Source organism: Bombus huntii, chromosome 14 (genome assembly GCF_024542735.1).
Source record: "Bombus huntii isolate Logan2020A chromosome 14, iyBomHunt1.1, whole genome shotgun sequence".
NCBI lineage: Eukaryota > Metazoa > Arthropoda > Insecta > Hymenoptera > Apidae > Bombus > Bombus huntii.
Window position 1 is genome coordinate 11,625,260 of NC_066251.1, and position 24,703 is coordinate 11,649,962.

Genomic DNA, 24,703 nt, shown 5'->3' on the forward strand with positions numbered 1-24,703 from the left:
ATAAATCTTATTCCATTTACTCCTTGTAGACAATTTTTCAGTGTATACATTATTTTTAAAAATGTACCAGAATTTTTCATTCTAAGAATTGTAAGCTCTTACAATTTGATAAAATTTAAAGGAGATTAGAACAATTTTTTCCTTTCAATATTATCTTCTAAAAAAAGTAACTAAAATTAAATGCCTTTTCTGGTATTTATTTCAGAAATTTCAGGGCCTACAAAAACTCAAACAGTTGCTCGGCCATCTTTTTACGATGAAGAGGATGAGACTGTCTATGGTTCGGCAGAAATCGAGAAAATGGAGAACAAACCTCTATCCGTAGACAATACGATCAGTGGACACGTAGGATATCCATCGGTTGCAACTCCAGTGCCGACCGTAAGAATCGGTAAGAAGAGGCCAACAATCAGCGCCAATTCTAACGCAAATCATCGTCGACGAGCCTCTGATCTCCTCATCATTCTAATGCTGATCATTGCTTGTGAGAGATGTCAGTGAATAGACAGGCAGATAAAGGTTTGGAAAATCTGCTGTTATTAGATATAGATATATTGATATATTAATAATGTAAGAAAGGATTGATGTACGATGCGCTTTATTTTACATTAATTTTGTGCAGACCAAGCACGTATTCACTTTCCTCAGTGACTTATTCTTACATTGTAATTTTAATGATAAGAGAGCAAAAATGAATTGATTTTGGCGAATCGGTGAAGCGAGGGAAGGATTTGGATTAAAATGAGATTGTACGCATTGCAACGTATAGGAACAGGATTTTGAAATTGGGAGATTTGAATGAAAAACCTTTCAAGACATTAAACGAATTTATATTAAGATTGTATCTTCGAAAGAAATGTCTTATAAAGAAAAGGAGATATCAGTAGTAGCGTAAGTTTTATTCATCGAACAATTAATAATTTTGAATTTAATGCTCAAATTATAAAAAAAATGTGGGTGAACTTGTGGAATCGTTTTGTCCTCTCCGATTTTAACGATTTTTTAATATGTTGTAAAGTTCAATATTTTGAAAATTTTTCCCTATATGTAACCATCGGTCTCGTTTAGTTTCCGAGATATTTATATTTATAGTTTCCTAGCAAAAATCTGTAGATACTACTACGATGTATTTCTGCCTATAGTTATAAATCCGTGGCAGCATTGGTTGCCGGTCGTGTATCTTCTGTTTATATACGGAAGTCGGGCGAGCTTAAAGGCCTTGTGCACAACTGCATATGTGAGGCTGCAAGAAGTGTCTATAATAATTCACTTAAAAATGAATATTATCAATTTATTGGGTTTAGGTTTTGATCTGGTTTAGTTTTTTTAATCTGGTCATTGGGAGATGGCCGGACAACGCTTGCGTGAAATAATAACAAATTAATTATAATAGTAATAGGCGAGTGAATAATTGATACTATTTTATGAAATCAAACAATCGTTATTAATTCACTCGAACCTAGACGTAATATATTGACGATATTCACTTTTAATTGAGTCATAAGTTATAACAAAACATTTCTTGCAGCGTTGCATATGCATGTTGTACACAAGGCCTTTAACCTTGCTACTCCTCGTTCATAAACAGAAGATAAGCGGACGGTGGCCGGCAACTTATGCATCGTTGCGATAGACACACTATTATAGGTAGAAATTGTAGTGGTACCTGCAGTTGTTTGCGAATGTCTCGTAAACTATGTCAGATCGACGGTTATATGTATAGGAAAAAAATGTTTAAAATGTTGATTCCTCTAAGATATTAAAAAATCATAAAAATCGGGTGTGACGGAACACCTATAAATTCATCAAAATGTGCATATACATATATAATGTGCTTTATGTCCCATGACATTTCTGTCATGAGGTTCATACTGTATAGTATCTCCTTTTACAATAGAAGTGTTTTGTGGGAGTAGCAGATAATTCTAGTAGCCACCTATTTGTTTGAAAACATCTTTTGTAATTAGTTATAAGAGCAATTAATAGTTTTATGATGGTATTAGAAAATCCTAAAGACTTTGGGATATGAAACCGCCATTAAACGTTTTATTTTAATTGATAACTGATAAATTATTTCTTAAATATGTCTATAATTGGACTATGTTCTAATATTTCTGTAATCAATAGTCACTTCTATGTAAGTAAACTTTAATATAAAATGATACGTTTCGTATCCTAAAATTGAAAGGGGTAGTTTCCTTTAGTTTATTCTTTTTTTGCAATTAAATATTTTATTCATACAAATTCAAATAAATAAGTCTAAGTATCCCAAAGTGCTGCGAAATGGAGACTGTTATTCAAAAAATGACGCTTTGATACATGCAGATGTGTGAAATCCGTGATTTACATTTTAGAGAAAAATCTAAAAAATTTTCTTGTTTTTGGTACTTGAAAATTTCTGAAGATATATCTCCTACAAAGAAAGATTCGTGAAATTGAGAAAAGATATTTCCTATTATAAAATATCGCTTAACTTTTACGTGACTAGAAGTTTACGAACGGACCACGGAACTTGTATTTTTACGTGAGTGGTATAATGTGTTCTGTACTATAAACATGGCTTGCATTCTGCTTTTTAAGATCGTCGTCGTTCGAACGTTTCTTAAAGAATGAAATTAAAGTAGCTACACCCTAAATTGTAGACAGTCCGAGATAAATGCAAATGTGGACAATCTATCTTGAGCATATAAGTATGTTTCACATATGTATGTATGTATTACATAGGTAAGTAACAGAGAAAAGGAGACACGTGATTTGGAAGCGTATAATGAAACGAGATGTTAAAGCTGTACTTTGAGTGAAAACAAACTGGATAAAATATTTATATTAACAGGATCATACATACAGATATATGCGAATATGTTGTTTGCATCGATTTGATTATTCGTATCGATATGTATTCTGTTTCGTTTACTCGTTGAGAAAAAAGTGAGACTTTAAGTCTTTTATAAGGTCTGCCATAGGGAATGCTACACATAAATACACGATACGACTGCATCGCGAATGTTCAATAAAACTATTGGATACATAAAAGTTATATCCTCGTTTCATACCTACACGAAAAATTTCATAAAAATTTATTTTTTTGGAATATTTTTAGTTCGTAGAATTTGATATTTTTAATAGGTAAAAATTTCTTTCCTACAAATCCCTGTTCCAATTATCAATCCTGTCCAATTCCAATCATCCTGTTATCAAATTAATACACAAAAGTCGTGTAAAAGTTTAGTTTTCTAACTAATTAGTTTTCTAGAAATTCATCTGATTTAAATTCGATACACTTTGTGAAAATCTTGATACTTTAACAACTTTAATCGTGAGTAATTTAAAGATTCATCGTGATCACCATTATCAATCCTTGTCATTCTACGCTCTGATTAAATTTATACGATAATAATGACTGATCTAAAAGCTATGAAAAGACACGATCCTGTTAATTTTGAAGATGATAATAAGCTAGCAAAATAGAAAAGGTTTGAAACGACGATATAAGAATAAGAAATTTAAGAGGAAACAAAGCAAGGAAGGGTAGAAGAAGATAAAATCTACAATCCTGGCAACATATAGACACGCATACACATATGATACACATACGTTATATTCGCAAGACAAACTGCCAGGTGTGTACTTCTTATGTCAGTTTCAACGGCAATAAATTCGCGTTATGTGCATGTATATATGCTTGTACACGTATCTATGTATCATACACACGCAAGCTCGCACGTGTACATGTGTGTGCATATTGACACGTCAGGGTAACTAAGTTATCTGTATATGTAAGTAGACCTCGTAAGCAGCAAGTATTAATAGGGTGTATCCCGTTTTTAATCACTGTCGGCGGTAGCTTCTTATGCGTTGAGTATCAAACATCTTGGCCAAGCCGGATGCTTTAATTAACGGACGGATTCCTTCGGTCGGACCAAGTGATTTTAGGCATCGCGTATATACGTGTATCTATATGTACACACACTCGCTCACGAACGACAGGTCGAACCTTGATTAGATACGTGCAATCTGTTGATTTACCTACGTCAATTTAACGTTATTATATCTTCGTTTAGAAATAAAAGTATACGTCTTTTCAGAATATGATACACTGGATAATGACATTATTTTAGGTAGTGCAGCATTTATATGAATAGTTACGATTAGGTAGTGTTGTTGTACATTTGTCTTCCCACGTAATCGTCTTTGGTAAAAACCAAAACATTTACTTTTTCGTAACTAATTGATTTTTCCATCAATACTTACAATAATCTTTTATTTTCTTTTTTTTTATCTTTCGAATTAAAGTCGAGCTCTTCCATCTGCCATAAACTTTGTAAATGGATTAATCACGAGTCAATAGAACCGGTTCGGAACCAATTCACTGTTTAATCGTATCGCAAACTTTCATATCAAAAAGATGAATGAAAAGGTATGAGTATGTGCAAGTTAAAATGAAAATTTTCATTTGGAAACGAAGGTTTTCTGAACTTTGTTATCGTATATAACGTAGATCCATTTACAAAATAATCCTTTGGAACAATAATTTCTCTCCTTCTAACAATGCATATATGCTTACGCATATTTCTAATAAAAAAGTTTACAGACGACAACTTATTGGTAATCCTTTTCTATATTCATACAGATCGCACGATACCTCATCGAGGATCCCGTTTGTTTGTTTATTCCTTCTAAACTCTAGATGAAGAGACATAGCGAGTGTGTTGTGTTTTCTGTAAATGTGCGAATCCTGCTTTTTCTGAAGGATTTTGGTTGAATGGAAACAGGCGGCAACGGTAAATGAGCGTGAAAAAGAAAGATATTCGTGATATTTTTGTATATATTTTCGACCGTTGATAGCGTTTTCTTTTGTGTTTCCTCTCGTTAATTGTTATTTATCGACGGGGAAAGTTCGGTTTAATCCCTTCGTATCAGCAGGAAGAAGAATGAGAGTAGGAAGGAAGAGAACTTGTACAGCTAGCTGAAAATCGTGTAATCGGGAATTAAAGCGTGACGAGTTTAACGTCTGATTATGACTTCGCGTCATCGGACGCTTCTGACACGACAGTTACTAAATAGATGAATGTCCTCCAGATTTTTTGGTTCTCGAACCTCGAGAACGATTAAATTAGCGACTGCTGCTAGCATTTCTTCGTTGAGAGGTTGCGTAGGTATTTCTCTACTGTGCTATTTCTATCGCTAGAGTGATTTATTTTTTTAGAACGCTTAAGCGTTTTTTTCTTTTAAAGGCAGCGTCTTGAAGATTTAAAGAAGTTCCCAAGCCCTCAAATCAAATGGTTCATGGCTAACATCGAAACGTTACCAGGGGTTACAAGTAGGCTAAGAACACTTTTACACAACAATTTGAACATGATTGAAAAGATGCAATGATACACGCTTTGCTTCCTAATATTATAATATGCATATGTACTTGCATGATATAGCGCTAAAAAAATTTTCCTTTTTTACCATTTAACAGCTAGGATGATAACTATGGGGTGAGACTGAGAAACTTAGAAATTATTGGTACGTTAATTGACTTTTGTTCCGTGTTACAAGTATTATATGTCATACATTGTTTGATTTCTCTGTGTTATTTTATAAAAAGTGATAATTTATCATTTGTTTATTTGTTGTTGTTGTTGTAGTTATAAATGTCATTTCTAAGAAGAATGTTATATTAAATTATAAATAAATATATTACTAAACTGTTACTTCTTGAAGTTGAAGATAGATAAAATGAATTGCCGTGTAAAGGAGAAAATGATAGTACTCAAAAAGGATTTCACAATCAGTATCATAATATCGTTAGAGACGACTTTCAACTTACTGAGCTACCAAATGAGACTAAAAATTTACATGATAATCCCTTTTGATTCTTTAAACGCTATTTTTTCGTAATTTACTTATTATTCTGTTTTGTTGACTTCTTTTGTTTATAAATCATTTAATAATTGATTTGTTTTATAATTTATATCGTTGCAATATCGCGTTTTGGAAAAGTAATGACACGATTCGTAAAAGTGGATTGTTCTCGTTAACACGCACCATATTTATTGGATTTATGACTGATACAACTCGAAAGTAGGCTAAATATTTTAACAATTGCTTTGTTTTCAATGTTAATCAAACATATTTTTTATTACTCATTGTTCATTGTTCTTCCGTAATAATGGTATAATATCACGCATGTAAATTTTACAATTGAATGATTCAAAACAAAATGATTCAAAATTGTTAACCGGTACTGTATTTCCGAAAAATCCACCTAGATATATCTTCTAAATATTATCATTTCTAAACTATTCTATGTTAACGTAACATCAATGGGAAGTTCCTTATCCTATGTTCTTCTGCACGATACATTTCCCTGCAGGCTGCCCAAGAATTCCCCAAGTTTATGAGTTCAGCCATCAAGAAAGCTAACGTGGCGCGGCGTGTCGACTAAAAGGAAGAGAAAGAATTCGGTCATCGCAGGGAATTATATAGGCGGAATCCGGCTTTAAGGACTACGCGAGGAAGATCTTAGTTCCTTCATAAATAAACACAACTGTCCGAACAGCTGGTGCGGACGTAATTCATCGCGAATTAATTTAAGGGCCGGCCCCTTCTTCTTTACCCCGGTTTTCGCGCCGCTATTCCTTATGCCTTCTCCTCCGCCACTGGTACTTTCATTAAAGGTCTGCCGGCACCATTTGGTGGCTCACTTTATGCTGATTTTATTTCCTTTCTTTCGAGAACTCGAGATCCACGGTAATTGTGCGGTATTATTACCCCGCGCCGGCATAATGGCTTTGTGAAATATGGCCCATCGAACGAGCCTGTACACCATTGCACGTCGTCAACAGGATATCACAGCCCGCTGAAAATCATCGACGTTGATCCCAGTAGCCCTAGAGGATTCTCGATTACTTTCGTTCGATTAACAATTTATTTTCTTTTGCCTATGTCCAAGGATGTTCGTGGTTATCCTAGTGCAAACCTTTTCTTTCCAAAGCGGGTTTCGTAGATTTTCAGACAGGTTGGTCGATGATCTTTAAAGTTCTATAAAATTCGCCTCAAGTCGTTATCTACTCACTTAGCAAATACTGAAGACGGCGCACGGTGCGGCGCCCTGCTTTGTCATTTAGAAATTTGTTTTGGACTTTAACTTGTGTTAAGTATATGAAATAGTTGAGGTTTGTTTTTGCGAATTTTTTCGTTAAAAACTAATAGTCAATCGAGTGAAATGAAGTTTGGTTTCTATTCGATAGATTTACTGTATCGAATGTAATAGCGTGAAAAAGAAATTCATGAAATTTCGCTTTTTATGTTTTCTGACATTAAAAGCTTAAGGAGAAAGCTTGTACATCGGTACGAAATAATTGGGAATAATAATTTCTTAGTAAATGTATATCGTGAAAAAAATTTCTTTTCATTCGAAACTCGAAATTAACATGAAGCTCGTAATATTTCAAAGCTGGACGTTATGTTCACGTATTTTTAGACGATTTTTTGTTATCGAGGACAATATTTCTAGGTAGAGCTCCTAAATACAGTCTCTGTGCTCGCCCAGAGTGAATGATTTGTTTGCCACTCGATTTAAGAAAACTTACATTTTACACGTTCCTTTCAAATATTGTCTATCTTTGTTTTTATTACAATTAGTAAAAGTCGAATAAATTGAAACGTGGAATTATGTACAAAATAAGGTACAAACCTTTTATACCTAATAAATGTTATAATTAAAAAGTACGCCAAAGAGCAACAGTTTAATCATTTCTTGAGATTTCTGCACAGAGTTTCAATTATTTATTTACTTAAACCAATTTCTCAACATTTACTTAATAGTGTGTTTTTAAGAGTGTGTTTTTCAATGTTGTCAAATTCAATCTCTACCTCTCCAATATTTCCTAATTGTAAATAACTTCAAAATAGTTTACGGAAGTTCAATACGATGTTAACCAAGATAAATGCCTATTATCGATCAGGGAGACAATTACAATACATTCTTCACCCTTACCGTCCTAGGACAATAATCTTGAATGGAATTTTCGTAGCTTGCCACTTTGGTTGGCATGTCGCTGGCGCCTGTCGACCAGTGATTTGAATAAGGCAAAAAAATCAAATCAACACTACTGCTATTTAGGTATTGAAATTAGGACTGTCACTTTCAACGTTCATCTATACTTTCCTATGTTTATATACACACACATAGTTAAAGTGAAAGATGCACAGTGGACGTATGCACTAATCAAATCATCAACGAATATACACAATATATTACATTTTCTGACAACATGTTACAATTAATTAAAATAAAATGATACTTGGATCATATTACCAAGAAAATTATTAAAAAGTTATTTAATCTTAAAACGTGTATTTATCGTATGTATCTGTAAAAAATATTCGCTTTTATCATGGTGTTGTATTTTTTATCATGACACAGTGTGCTAAAAGCGAGTATAACCATCCTATCTATATGTAAAACATGTGTTTTCTCATGTGTTTCTCCGCTACATGCAAATAATAAATGCATACGTTTACCAATAAGCGTACACTTTAACTACACTCACGCTTTAACTCCAACATATCTTCATAAACATATCTTTCCTTCGACAATTACAAACGTAGAAGACTTATTTTTCTGTAATTATAAGCGTCTACGAAGAAAGATCGAACGTATGTAAATATTTATTTTTAAGAATGTCTCGTAGCATATCGAAGCAACACTTGTATGTATCTCTAGGTGATTATCGAGTGATTCTCATGTCTGACCATTCACGCTCTGTCTCTACTTTTGGATTCTCTTGTAAAAGAAGACAATATCCACGCGTAAGTGAATTTTGCATGATTAAACTAAAAGTAAAACGATAACAAGGAATTTTGTAAAGAAACAGAAAAGGGCAAAGAATAAGTTTATGTTGCACATGTGAGGAATAATTTACATTAAATAAAACTCTATTTAGATGAATGTACATATAATTTATAGAAGTCGTTGTAGTTCTGCAGTTTGCATGCGAACAAACAAACGAGCAACAGAATGTATGTTATAGGCAAAAATAATACGAACAATCAGAGGATCCAGTATCCGAATTTCTTCATCGATAAAGACTAACCGACGTCGATTACCCAGTAGCCTCTGTTCAATCGAGTTTTATTCCTTAATCGAATTTCACTTTTATTCAAACTATTAGTTTTACTGTTTGTAAGTCTAAAAAGTCTAAGAAGTTTGAGAGTCTAAGGGTCTAAAAAGAGTTCAAGAAGTTTAAGTGATACAAGTATTCATCAAGAAACACAAAAAATGTTTAATCAACATGGGTTTCAGAATCGATACTTTTAATGCAAAATATAATTTGTATGTACCTTCGCGCGAAGGTTCTTAATCAGCTTTGATTTATTTATATATGCAAAATAATGTAAATTACAACAATAAAAAAAAATAATAATAATAATTTGAATTCATAATACATACATCGAATCAATGAAATTTTTTACTATTAGCGCCTTCAAAGACTTACGAACCTAAAAGAATGTAAGGAAATTTGTTTTCCAAAGACATCGACAAGTATTATAAGTTAAAAAAACGTTGATAACCATGGTGATAAGTCTTGCGAAATTTGGCATAAAGTGGGCTTATCTGACTCTTCCACTACATATCGGGAGAAAGCCTTTTTGTATGATACATACTGGAATAATCTTTGCCTGTAACATATACATACGCACAAGTACACGAGCCGGATCTTTGAATCGTCCTTGGCATCTGTAATGTCTAACCCGTGTCAAGGAGGATTATTTATACATCATAGTCAACTCTGGATGATCTCTGAAAGCTGACGCTTTAAAACGTTTTTTCCGATTATAACACTAGACAAGAATCTGTCGTATGTACATTATCGCAGTCAATTGATTATTTTTTATATTGATTATTATTTTCTCCATTCCTTCGAAATATTTAATTGATCAGTTGTTGGATTATCTATAGGCACGACAGTGAATTCGTACTTACGCATATTAGAGAGGACTATAAATTTAATTGCAATAGGCCCCGTTGCCTGCCGCGGGATTTGTCCTTAGTTTTCCCGCAAAAGGAAAAATCTTTACGAAGAAGAAAGAAAGAAAGAGAGAGAGAAAGAGAGAAGTTATTTTATGACTACGAAGTCTGAAGCGAATTTTTGCGCGACTAGAATTGTACAAGTATCTCGTTGGTTAATACCAACCTTACCAGGCCCGGTCAAATGACCAACTTCAAAATTTAATTAAAAATTGCACATTCATGGTTACTTCTTTTGTTCGTATAACTTTATGTAAATTCCTATATTAGCTGATTAATCAATTTTTCAATTTTTGTTGATATAAGTATTTACAGAAGAAAGAAATAACAATGAATGTACAATTTTAATTTAAATTTTGAAACCGGTCATTTGACCGGCCCTGGTAAGGTTAGTGTTAACACATAGGTTTCTGTCTCTTCTCTCTGTTTAATTTTTCTTATTTTTCTTTGGTTGCTGTTTCGAAACTTATTGCTAAAAGAAAAGAGAATACTTGATGCGACGCGACGAACGTTGCAAATCCATGGCTTCCATGTATTAACATTTTTCTATATAACGAATATGACGATAAATGCAGCGAACGAATGTATTTAAGGAAGAAAATAAAGTTAATGTAAATCATCGATGGCAAAAACATTTTCAGTGTTCAAACATTCGTGATATTGAAGAGTTTTCTTCCCGACGAATATAGTTATGTACACTTCCCAGTGAAAGAGGTATTTAAATATTGTCCGAGTTCTTTCCCCCAGTTTGTTCCAGTTTCTTTTCCAACAAAATGCATAATTTTATATACGTATGTAAGTACACGCGAAGCAAATGAGGGTATGTATTTACTTTTCTTTGTTTCGTGTTTCGCTTGTGAAATGGGATGCAATGAAATTACGTATGTAATGATTAAGTTGCACGGATGGCGAACGTTGCAGAGATCGTATACAAAATTTTTATCGGTAAAGAAAAAGAAATTGATAGGATTTTGATAATCCGGGCAGTAGAGTAATTAAATTACTGTATGAGATGAAGCAATTGATAATTTGTTGGGACCGTTGAAATTACAGGTATTTTGCTATCCGTTGACTGAGAATGAACGTAATATTCGGATATGTATCTATCTGTACTCGATATCTGTTTATCGAACGTAACAATTGAGTCAATCGCAATTTTCATAGGGTATGATAATGAAGATTCGATTACTTTATACTGTAACATTTATTCCGTGAATAATGCCCGATTAATGACATTTGTTAGGCATAATGGCCGTATAATTATAACTGATCCGTTAATTTGTCAGCGAAAAAAGGAAACAAGAGATACATAATTGATTGTATAAATGAAACAAGCAAGCGTACGGTTTCTTATTAGTTTGATAGTGCAATGTATGTATATTAGGTGTGTACGATAATTTTATATACCCACTCGTGTCGTAATGGCCGATTTCTCTCCAGGAAATTGGCAAAAATTATCGACGAATGCAGAACTCTGTATAAAAGATGTAGAATGATGCAAGGGAATCCTGTAAATATTTGTGAATACATATATTGTAGTCAGTATCAGGAAGAAATAAAGATAGAGACATACTTCGTATGTCCCATATGAAGCTGTACGATATAGATTATTTCGTTACCTCTTTCCTTTTGTCTTCTTGCTGTATTCACCTAATTAGGTTACAATTACGTTACGACTGCTAGTCGAATGTAAGGGAAAGAAGGATAATAGAAGGTGATCAATTTTTGTGCAGCTCAGGCAACAAAAATATTTATAGGACATCATTCTAGGGTTCCAAGGAATTATAAAAACACAATTTTTTACCGGCAATATGATGGGAAAATTGTAAAAAAGCAGTTGAAGTATGAAGGTAACGGAGCGAAAAATTGGTAACTGTTAATTTCGATTATAATTTTGTAACAAATGGATGAAATTAAAAAATTTTAATGCTATTTTGTAAATAAAAAGTTGATCTTTATATCATACGTTGAAAATAACTGGCAATAATATCTTTCAACATTAAATTTATTCGGAGGAATATGTTCGTAATTGTACTATGATTTACCTAGTAAAGGAAACTGTATTGTATTAACTCCTTCCGGTCATAATTGCGTAAGATATAGGCCTCTCGTAACACTAAACAATATTTTGTCAAAATAGATAATATAGAATATTAGTAATAGAAGAGAATAGTAGCAAAATAGTAAGTAGGATAGTTATAAAACTAAGAATGACAGAAATTTACTAAACAAAACTGAAACACGGAGAAAAACCAATTTTTCCACTTCGAGATACTATCTCTTCCTGCTAATCATTTGTTTCTTGTCTAATTCACAAGATAAATATGTGTGCCTTTTGCATTGTGACAATATTTAATGTCAATTAAATTGTTTATTTTGTTTATCTATTTATTTTATGTTACACATCTGATTAGGATATCTGTAATTATAAAAAATTGCGAAATTGTAGAAAAGTTACTTCCTTCCCGATTTAGACTTTTCAATATGTTGTAAACTTAACATTTTGAACAATCTTTTCATTTTGGTACATGTAACTGATATGAATCGGTCGGCCATAGCATTCGAGATATTTGCAACAAACTATGGATACCACTACAGTGAATTCTGCCTATAATTATGCATCCGTGGCAGCGTTTGTAACAGCTTCTGTTTACTTATACAAACGAAAGTAGGGCGAGGTTGGATAAAGCTCCGTACGCAACTACAAATGCGAGATTGTAATAAATACCTGTTATAATTCAATTAAAAATGAATATCATCAATGAAAGTATTGGGAGTTAGGTCTTTTCAATCCAGCGGAGGCGACCAACAATGCTTGTATGGAACAATAACAATTCTCCTATTTCATGAAATAACATTAATTATTCAGCTGCCTGGCATTTTTCTAATTAATTTGTCAATATCTTACAAGAGCGCTGACAGCCGTCCCGCGGATTAAAAAATCCAATTGAAACCCAAACCCAATACATTGATGATATAATTTGATTTAATTGAGTTATAATGGACATTCTTGCAGTCTCGCATATGCAGTTGTGTACGGAGCTTTAAGCACGCACAACCTTCATTGTTGTCGTACATATCATAAACAAAAAATAGGTAATCGGTAACCAATACTAACGTGTGTGCTGTCACAAACACACAACTACATGTAAAATTCACTGTAGTGAATTGTAGAAACGACCGACCAAGTGTTACATGTATAGGAAACAGTTGTTCAAAATGTTGATTTCCACAAAATATCCAAAAATCATTGAAACCAGAGAAGAAGTAACTTCTCAATAGTTTCATCTAAAAAAACTGATGTGTAACTTAAATCTATTCCTTAGAAACAGAAAGGAATTTTTGTGCTATATTTTATCAATCTATTGATACCAGTATTAAAGTAATGAGATATAACTGAACACCGAGAGAATGTCCGATGCCTGATTGTGAGTAACGAACAACTGAGAATGTATTTGGAACTTTCAGATGCGTAATAGTAATTTTATTCGTTTAGCTTTCGCTTACATATATATATGTAAACATTAAGCGTATATCAATGCGGTGTGAGATTGGTGAACAGCAGAGAATAAAACAAGTAAAAATAAAACGGAAAAATAAAATCGTAGTAGCTGATCAGGTTTATTCATATGTATCAGAAATGAAGCGAAACGAAATCAAATGGAAGAAAATATGCGTAAGGTACGTATCAATTTTATATTCCATATTACATTTATTCCACAGAGATATTTATCGAGAAAAGGAACGTACTTCTTGAAGTAACAGAGAAAAATGATAGATATCGTTTTCATTTGAATTTAATGAAATATTTTTATACGCGCTTTCTGGGTTTTACATTCTGTTTGGTATGCTTCTGTCGATAGATCGATACAGTCCAGCAATTTGATATCGGATACACATGTGAAATACGTGCTCGTAAAGCAAAGCAAGACAAGCAACACGAATCTTTGGAGGTGAAGAAAATTCCGTGGACGTTCACAGAAAGCGGAAACTAAACTTTGCGGATACAAATACTACTACGGAAGTGACACTTTTAAATAAAACGAAACGAAATTAATTCTCTGCCAATGTTATTCTCCTTTATAACACGAAGCGATTTAAATTGAAGCAATCTATTGATCGAGAACAAATTTCAACATGAAACATCTTGCATATTTCCACGAATGTTTTACATTGATATAATAAATTGTATTCGAAACCAAAATGAAATTTTTAATGTGAAAGAGTTATTTGTTTCTTAGATTAATGGAAAATTTCTTAAGTGTTTTTCTTTTTTTTTGTTAATCTACTAATAAATTAAACCACTGAATAAATTAAATATGGCAAAACTGCAGAAAAGTTAGCTCCACTCCGACTTCAATAATTTTCAAATACGTTGTAAAGCTTAATATTTTGATCGACTTTTTCCTATGCATATAACTGGCGATCGGACTTAGTTTCCGAGATATTTGCAAAAAAATTGTCAGTGCCACTATAATGAATTCTGCTTACAACTGTGCGTCTGTGGCAGCGTATGCGTCAGTTTGGTAGCCGGCGGTATTACAGTGGCGACATACGCTACCACGGACGTACAATTATGGGCAGAATTCACTATAGTAATACCGACAGTATTTTGTGGCTATCTCGGAAACTAAAGCCGATCGTCGGTCACATGTCTAAGGAGAAAAAGTTGTTCAATAATGTTGATTTTTATAACGTAATTCAAAATCGGCGAAATTTGAGAAAAGATAGCTTTTCTGCAATTTCATCTTAAACATTTTACTTATTTACTTCTTATAAACTTGGAAATTATTGGGTCTGCGCATTTCCTCCGTGTTCTTCGTACAAATAAAACAGTTCTTAACCAAGAAATTTTCCTAGAAATCAAGAGAACTACACATCCCAGAAAGCCCTGTCAGCAATTCCATTGGCTTTTAAAGATGTTTGTAGGGATAGATGTTTGTAGATTAATTTCAAGAAATAAAGGAACCACAGGTTTAAACTAGAAATTAATTAATATAAAATTATAAACAGAAATGCACTGTATTTGACATCCACACTTTTACAATCATACGTCCTATTATCACGTGGCTAGAGGAGTGACACAGCTATTTATACGAGAAAAGTAAATTTTTTAGAAAATCGGTTTGAGGTAGAATGTTTCGGGTATTAGAAGAAAGGAAAAGCAAATAGAAGGAAAATCAAAGTTCGGATGTAAAATCAAAATACAACAGTGAAGCAAGGAAACTGTGATTGTGCAGTTGAAACGATATGTTCCGATTGGCATGAAATTGATTCCAGAGAAGAGATTCAAACAAAAATATCTGCGGTTCGATACGCATAGATATTGTAAGATTCGGAAATTGAATGTTATTTAATAGGCCTACTGAGAAATTTTATCTGGAGAAGGGGAAGAACATCCGGTTACGCATTATGCATGAAATGGAAAGGCGTAAGGAGGTTCCACGAGGTGGAAGGAAAAATTCGTTCAATATTATTTTAAACTTCTCTGAAACACGGTCGAAGGATATGCTGGGTCTTTCACGCACGTGCAACGTGGCGTAACAGTCAAACACTTGGCACCAGCCGGCACCGGATATGTGACATGAATATTTGTTTCTAATAAAATATGCCGAGTCGGCGGGCGCGTCCATTTGACGTACTTTTCGTCGTGCTTACGTTAAAACTATTAGGCAAGTAAAGAAGGAGAAGAAGGAGAAGAGAGAGAACATAGAAAAAAAAGAAATTTTATCTCACTATGGATTTTTTTCGTCACTTATTTTACAATTTATATGGTGAAATTTGAAAATTCTGTTGCTTCCTATTAGCGTGTTCATGGAGTAGGACGTGTGTGATACTGATTCATATATTTTCTTGAAAAGTAAAATTCTGTTCATCGGCAGTGTTGGATACTTTTGGAAGTAACGAACTTCGAAATCTGTTCATTCAGAAGGAGGAAAAACATGAACACGTGAATCTTTATTAATAAAGCTTATAGCAGAAATGACGAGGGAAGGAATTTTTCAGTTAGAATATTTAAATTCAAAGGGGAATAAACAGCATAGGTAGTTTTTCAAATTTTTAGTTTGTTTCATATTCACAATCGATGAAAACGTGATATGTGTGTGGCGGATCGGTACCAACAGGACGCCGACAGGTCGAGGCATCAACGCGGTCGTAACACCTCCCGGGCGATCCGCGGGTACCAACCGCCAACACCAGAGGGCTACTACGACGACAACAAGTCTGTCCGTCTCGCTAGCGGTCGAATATACGGTGTCAGGATACAAATACCGCACCTAGCGAGACTCCCTCTACGTCTAAGGCAGGGACTACTGGGCATAGCCTTACTGACGAGTCCACCGGTAGTCCCGGGACGAAACGCACGTTCTCTTTTCACCTGACAGCAACAACACCTCCTACACAAATTTGGTATTTCCAAAAATTAATTTAATAAGATGTCATGTAACGGTACTGGCGGGAAAACCCGCCTTCTTTTCTGAAAAATACACAACGCTTCGCGTCAGTTTAGATATGTGGCGACTATCAACACGTGCAATAATGTGCAATAACGTGCATATTATTACATATGCAAATACCAGGGAGCTAGTCAAAAAACACTAATTGGCTATTACTCTGTTACCTACGTTCAAAGCACTTCAGGCGAATTCTGGAGACACAAGTTGGAATTTAATTAGTGGTCGAATTAAATTATATTAGTTAACGGAACGGTTTAACATTATTCATAGACTAATTGTTCTAGGCGAAATAGTTTACTTTGTCTTAATAGAGATTTAATCTCCATAAGAATTTATGAACTCCAATTTTTTCATTTTTCACTACTTAAATACATGCATCTAAAAATATGGAAATAGGAAATAATAATTTTATCTGAGCAAATGAGACCAAGAGCTATTGAAAATTGTTACTATCATGCTTATTTGAATAATCAGCGTCCAATTATACATTTACGAGAAATCAATATTTGATAATCAGAGCATAATTATTAGTTTATAGTCGTTATTTTATCTCTGATCCTTCCATAATATTTGTAACGTCAAGAGTCAAACGAGTTGTTTATCAGAGAAATGAAATACTTCGGCAAACAGCTATTTTTCTAAAAATTACATTAATTGTATTATTGAAACTAATACCGACATTATAATCCATTAAAAGAATTTGATAGCATTGGAATTGATTTATTAATAATACGAAAGAGCATTCAAAATAAAAGTTCGTTATTTTGGTATTTATCGCTATTACAATTTTACTATTATATATTTCTTTAACTGTTTCATATCAATCTTTTAAACATTCTACTTACCTGTAATGAAATTTCAAAATTTAAATTATTACTTGAAAAAAAAATTGTTTAAATACATTTTGTTACATATTATGTATTAGTTAATCCATTTCATAATCAATACAAATTCATCGTAAATGAAACGTGTAGATTTTTGGTAGACGTAGAAAATTATCATTTTCGACGTATAATTTGGGATAAATACCAGAAGAATTCCCATTTGGAAATTCAATCTCATTTACTCTGAATTCCATCTCCGATGTAAAATCGGTTTGTTCGTGTGTTGGTCGAACAGCAGATACGCAAATGCCTTGCTCTTGTTCCAACTTTGATTAATCTGTCAAAAAGTCACATCTATTTCAAAGATATTCCGACGATAATTTGAAAGGGGATTGACTGTGCAGGCTCATTAGTAATTCACATCCTTCAGGCAAATTTGATAAGAAGAAGAGTGTTTTATTAAAGGAGTACCGATAATCTTATCCTCCCACTAACTATTATTACAGCAGTTTCAAGTACAATTATCTTGATTATTTTTATTCGCAATTAAATTGCTACTTTAAGATTTCTCTTTCATAACTAAATATATACAACTATCATAATTGTTAAAACTAATTAAATAATTACACAATTTCTACCTAAAATTTGATGGACTCATTATCTAGTTTATGAATATTTGTATGTATTTACATATTATAATACCCATAAACATTATAATAGTACGAATTTGTCATATTTTATGTTATATTTAATATGTTAGTTTAGCTAGCAAGTAATATACAAATCAGGACATTTAACAAAAGTGAACTTGTCACTTTTTCTTGCGATAATCATATATCTGGTTTATATCATCTATGTTATATAATAAATCGGAAAACGAGTTGATCGTTTTACAATGATTCGTTGCTGCTTGTACAAATGAAATAGTAAAAGATCGGAAGTAGTCTAAGAAAAAATGTAGTATATAGACGACCGACATATACTACGACATTTTAAACTGCACCAAATTAATCAGTAATATACATAGAGCACGTAGGATAAGGATACGTATTATCCTCTTGTTTAACGATGAACGTAATAGTAGGATTGACGGATGGTAAATGACAGTAAAGGATTGCTGTTCATTTTGTATTATTCACTCCTTGTTTGACACTTAGGAAAGTCCTTTTCCATTTCTGAATTTGAATAACTCCAGCGATACGGAAAACAAGGACAGCAGGACGCAACTATACTTATCAAGCGAATATTTCATGTAAAAAGGAACTTATCCGACGTTCGGTTATGTAATGCAAGGGAACGTGGCTCTTCACGATAAAAGATAAAATCAGCGTTTCACCGATAAACGATGAATTTATAGATGTTTGAATGAATTTATAATTTATAGACGTTTGAAATGTCAAGAAATAATTCTAGTGATAATTTTGTTTTATTTTAATTGCAGATTAAATTAAAATAAAATAGAATTAAAATTAATTATACAAATCGTTGTATAAATATGTGTCGATAATACTAGGTTAGATATATAGAATTTAATGTATATACGAGAAAAGGCAAGATTTCATACGAATATTTCATACATAGCATATATGGAATTTATTCTTTTACATATATTCTTATTTATATTCTTAAAGTATAAGTATCTTTTGGTATACAAGAAATATCGCATAAATATTATCCTCATCTTTAAACAAACATTATGTTGTGAAAGTATTATTAGGACATAAACATATATACGTGTATAATTTGATGGAAATAGTACTTTATAAGCATTTTTTTTTTTTATTTATTTGTTGAAATTACAATCAATTCTCGCGTTGAGAATTTTCAGTAATTTTTCTGGCGTGGCGCAGTGACATGGCTGTTTATTTACAATAAGTTAATACTTATTATAGATAGATATAATTTATAATCTATAAGTATTATAAGTAGGTGCATATGCTTGATTTGGATAATTAAATGAATCTAACGTTTAGGTCTAGCGGGTAGTGCCTCTTCAGCCTGCGAATCTGGTCCGTCGAATCCGTCCAGTGATTAGGGGGTTTCGGTGTTTGTTGATTCTTTTGCTGTATCTGTTGCTATATTTTGCTATTTCCTCTTTGACGGTGGGTATCTTGAGGTCGCGGTGTATTGTTTCATTGGTTACATACCAAGGTGCGTCAATTAGGGATCTTAGCGTTTTCGATTGAAAGCGTTGGAGTATTTCGATGTTGGAGTTACTTGCTGTTCCCCATAGTTGGATTCCGTAGGTTTCCAGGTAGGTAGACAGGTTTTATTACGGTCTTGTAGAGGGTAATTTTATTCTGTAAATTTAGTTTGGAGCGTCGGCCCGTGAGCCAATAGAGTTTTTTTAGTTTGTCCTTTAGTTGCTTCCTTTTATCTGAGATGTGTGTCTTCCACGTTAGTCTCCTGTCCAGGGTCATGCCCAGGTATCGGACTGTGTCCCTGCTAGGAACTGTTGCATTGTTGATGGTGACCTGGGGGCAGGTTTGTTTTCGGAGCGTGAAGGTTACATGTGCGGATTTCTTTTCGTTGACTTTGAAGCCCCATTTGTGAAACCACTTTTCCATGGAGTCGAGACTTCGCTGGAGAGTGGATGAGGCTATTACCGGGTCTGCGTGGGAAGCTAATAGCGCTGTGTCGTCTGCAAATGTCGCTATTGTTATATCGTTTGATATAGGTAGGTCGGCAGTGTAGATGGAGTACAATAGGGGTCCGAGGACACCACCTTGGGGTATGCCGGCTTCTATTGGGAAAGTTGCGGAAGTGGCGTCTAGGCATTTAACCATGAATTGTCTATTGGTTAGGTAAGATTTTAGGATGGAGTAGTAGGAGTGAGGTAGGATCTTTTTAAGTTTGTATAGTAGCCCTTCATGCCATACTTTGTCGAATGCCTGTTGGATGTCTAGGAAAACCGCTGAGCAGTATTTTTTCTTTTCGAGTGTTTGGCTGATCGTATGAGTTATGCGGTGGATTTGCTCTACTGTTGAATGTTGTTTTCGGAAGCCGAATGTGTGATCTGGGAGTGTCTTCAAGTTTTCTAGGACTGGAAGGAGTTGATTCGTGAGCATCTTCTCGAATAGTTTGGACAGGGTAGGTAAAAGACTGATTGGGCGATTGGAGCTGGTTTCGTATATCGGTTTACCGGGTTTAGGGATGAAGGTAATCAATGAGATTTTCTAGGCCTTAGGATAGTGTTCAAGGCGAAGGATAGCATTAAAAATCGATGTGATGAGTGCAATCCCTTTTATGGGAAATTCCCTGATTGCTTTATTGCCTATTAGGTCGTGCCCTGCTGCTTTCTTGGGGTTTAGGCGACTGATTGATTCTATAGTCTGATATATAGAGGAATGGGGTTTGAATACTTTAGACAAGTATTTGGCAAACAGGTCGGCTTTTTCTATAGGTCTACGCGCCCATCCACCTTGCGGACGGCGGATTGGAGGGATTATTTGTGGGGGGCGCGTGAGTTTCCTGGAGGCCTTCCATAGTGAGTAGTTGGAGTCAGCTGTGGGGCATAAACTGGCGAGATATTTTTGGAAACAGACGTTTTTGTAATTTTTTATGGTTTTGAATAGCTTTCTAGTTGCGTTGTTTAGTTTGCGTTTATCATCCGGTGTTCTATGAGTCTGCCATACTCTTCTTAGTCTACGTTTTTCTGCTATTTTTTTTAGTATGTATTGGGGATATTCTTGTTTGCTGATCGACGTCTTTGTCGGTGTGGAGAGGTGGATGGCGTTTATTATGCTCGTGTTTAAGTATTCCGTGGCTGCTTCGATATCTTCCTTTGTTTTTAGTGGGGTGAAGGCTGAGGTTGAGTGTGTAAAGACTTCTCTGAAGAGCTGCCAGTTGGTGTGTTGGTTGTGAATGGAGCCATTAGGTGTACTCTCGATGATTGTTGAACTGACTGTTGCTATCACGGAAGAATGATCAGAGGAGAGATCGGCCGAGGAGTTGATCTGGACGTGTCTTGATGGGATATTTTTAGTTATGAAGAAGTCGAGAAGGTCGGGTATTTTGTTGGTGTCAGTGGGCCAGTATGTGGGTTCGTATGTGGTGAGGTAGTTGAGGTTGTTGTTTATTATGCTGTTTAAGAGGTTTTTGCCTCTTGCTGTAACCAGTCTGTTGCCCCATTGGATGTGCTTGGCGTTATAGTCTCCTCCAACTATGAATCTGTTGCCCAGGGTGTCCAGGAAGTTATCAAAGTCTTCTTTGGCGATGGAGTGTCTGGGAGGGCAGTATACTGCTGAGGTGGTGATTGAGCCATGACAGTCTTCTATTGCTACGTTTGTTGCTTGGAGGTAGTCTTTCTGGAATGGTGGGAGTTCGTAGTGCTTAATACTTGCTTTGATTATTATTCCGGTGCCACCGTGGGCCTTTCCGCTGGGGTGTTGGGTATGTTAGAATTTGTAACCATTTATTTTCAGGTAGCTCTTGTCGGTGAAGTGGGTTTCCGATACGAGCATTACGTCGATTTGCTGGTGTTTTAAGAAGAGTTCTAGTTCACGTTTGTGTTGCGCTAGACCGTTGGCGTTCCAGAGAGCTATGCGCCTTGGTTTTATTTTGAGTCGGGGCGTGCTAATTTTTCCACGATGAGTGTTAGTAGCGATAGCAAGTGATTTATTTGCTCCGATTGTTTCTCTATTAGCTTTTCGAGCCTTGAGGAGTTGTCTGCGTTTGGTGGGTTGGGGACACTGTTTTGGGGAAGGTTCCTTTGGCTGTTCGGGTTATTTTGGATGCCTTGTACTGCTTGGGCATAGGAGGTTGAGGTGGAGATGAAATTGGTAGGACTGGGTGTTTGGTTGGTTGAGGGGGTTGGGGTAGTCGAGAATTTCGGCGGGCTGGTTGTTTGGTTGGATACCTCTTTTGCTCTGAGCTTAGGCTACCTGTTCGTGTATAGTGTTTTATATGCTGGACAGCCTTTGTAGTTGGCAGGGTGGTCCCCTTGGCAGTGGATGCATTTCGCTGGGGTTTCCGGTGATTTGGCGCACTGGTCAGTGGAGTGAGAGCCTGCGCATTTAACGCAGCGGAAAGTATGGTTGCAGTATTTCTGCGTATGACCGTACCTTTGACACCTTTTGCACTGCACTATTTCTTTTTTCACGAGCGGTGGTTCGATCTTTACTATCGCGTTCATTAGGCGACTGACGCTGTATATTTCCTTATTATTCGGTTTTTGTTTAATGTCTAGGAAGAATAAGGATAACGGGTCTTTCGAGACTCTATGTCTTATGTTACTTACGTTGATGACTTCGTGGCCAAGTTTTGAGAGTTCGTATTTTAGTTCGTCTATGTCTGCTGAGTGGTGTATGTTTCGTAGGACCACCCGGAAAGGCCTTTCCTGTTTGAGTTGGTAGGTGTGGAAGTTGGCGTTCAGGGTCCTGAGTGTCTTGGTGAGTTTTCTGTAAGCTTCTGGGTTCGTCGGTAGTATTTTCACCTTGTTGTTGCTTATCTTAAGGTTATATTCCTCCTTGCTGATATCTCTCTCTAGGGACTTGGTCATTGTCTGTATGTCAATGACGTCGTCTACAAATATTGGTGGGGGAGGGGGGATTCTCTGTGAATGTTGGTTTGGTGGCGGTTCTACGATTTCCATGGCGTCGTTTGAGGATTCCAATATGGCGAACCTGTTGTGTGTGTTTATTTGCGTTGCTGGTTCTATTTTCCTTTTCTTTGTAGTGTTAGCGTCGTTAGTGCGGAGAGTTCTGCTGCACTTCTGCCACGGGGGGGGGGGGGTAGCACGGGGTAGCTGCGAGTCTGCTCCGGAGAGCCTGGTCGCGGTTGCTGGGCCATCATCGAGCTAGTTAATTCGGAATGAACAACTAGTCGTGAGGCTGTGAGGCTAGTATTCGGGTTGGGGTTAGGTGCGTGGGATTTTCTTCTCCCTAGAGGGTAAGGGACACTTAGCTGCGTTCTCTTTCGACAGTTGGGCGACACGTGTTGTTTTCGAACTACGCTGGGCACTAGAGGCACGTCTGCACGCTTCGGCACTCCACAGCGAACGGACTTTATAAGCATAACTCTATAAATTGGAAGAACTTAAGTAAGGTTATACGCTTATATATGGAAACATTCAGTAATCCTTGAAAGTGAAACATATTATGTTTGCCTAAATTAGGAACCGGAAATTAAAATCTGGAACAATAGATAATTCATAGAAATTCAATCTACTATTTGGTGGACTTATGTTACGTCCTCGCCGGTTTGGATGATTTTTAGATATGCGTAGAAATCGATATTTTGAGCAACTTTTCCCTATATATATAACCGGCGGTCTCGTTTAGTTCTCGAGATATTTGCAGGAAACTGTGACAGAATATGCATCGGTATTGTTTGTTGGCCATCGCATGGCGGCCACGATATATGTTTATAGTTTATATAAAGATTAGAATTTGATTTAGATTAAGTTTAGGCGTCCTTTAGGCTCGGTACAGACGAGCGATATTTTATCGTATCGCATCGTTGCCATGCCGCTGTAAGAACAGAGAAACAATGTTCCATTGTCTCACAAAAGAAAAATAAATGTGTATGTATTTCCTTGTTCGACCAACCCGCTACCGCTGCGGCGATTTGCCTCAAATCGCTCGTCTGCATCAGGTCTTAATGTCATTCGACTGCACCGAGTCTTAATTCGATCGTCGTAAGCGTGAGCACCTCGGAAACCAAGTGAGACCGTTGGTCATATGTGTAGTATCGTGGACGAAAGGCCTAAGAAATATCGGGCGAACTATGAACAATGTCGCGAGAGCCGAGGCGCCGTCGGGCCCATCAATGTGTCATCGGTCTTTTCAAGTGCATAGTTTCGTGGAAAAGACCTACGTGACCCTGGCTACGAGCGTCTGCAGAACACGTGTGCGGTGGGCCTAGGAAAAAGGCAATAGAATGCGACAACGGCCAGGGTGTTAGTCGAGAAGCAGAGCGTTAGTCGAAAAGCAGAGAGTGTGAGTCGAGGAGCCGAGCGCGAGTTGAGCGGAGACGGAGGTTGCGAGTGGCGTTGCCGAGAGAGTGTGGATTGCGCTGTTTTCTGTACGTTTGGTATGAGTAGTTCAGGTTAATCAACAATCGTCTTTTTCTGTCTGATTAACATCTCTATTGTCCACTCTTTGTAAACACATTATATTACGATATTACATATGTATACGAAAAAGTTGTTCAAAATGTTAATTTCTACAACATATCCAAAATTTATCTAACTCGTTGAGGGCGTAACATATTCTCAATATTTTATGTCGGAATTGAAATTTTCATGTTTGTTAAAGAATAGAAATTATTAATGAAAAATGAGATAAATCGTTCCTGCATGGTTGATGAATAAATACATGTTTTGTATTTCGTTTCTCAACACTACGAAAAATTATGCACGAAAACTGCGTTATGCTCGATGTAAATAAAAACTCGTTCGC

At 35.4% G+C, this 24,703-nt stretch overlaps 1 protein-coding gene across 1 annotated transcript in view; it reads left to right on the forward strand.

The window, feature by feature from the left end:
* The window catches only part of LOC126872948 (lachesin-like), a 100,923-nt gene extending 99,623 nt beyond the window's left edge, over positions 1-1,300 (forward strand). The window contains exon 11 of the mRNA XM_050633238.1: positions 206-1,300. Coding sequence (XP_050489195.1) covers positions 206-501 — 296 coding nt within the window. The 3' untranslated portion in view covers positions 502-1,300. The remainder of the gene's footprint in view (positions 1-205) is intronic.
* The last annotated feature ends 23,403 nt before the right edge of the window (positions 1,301-24,703 follow it).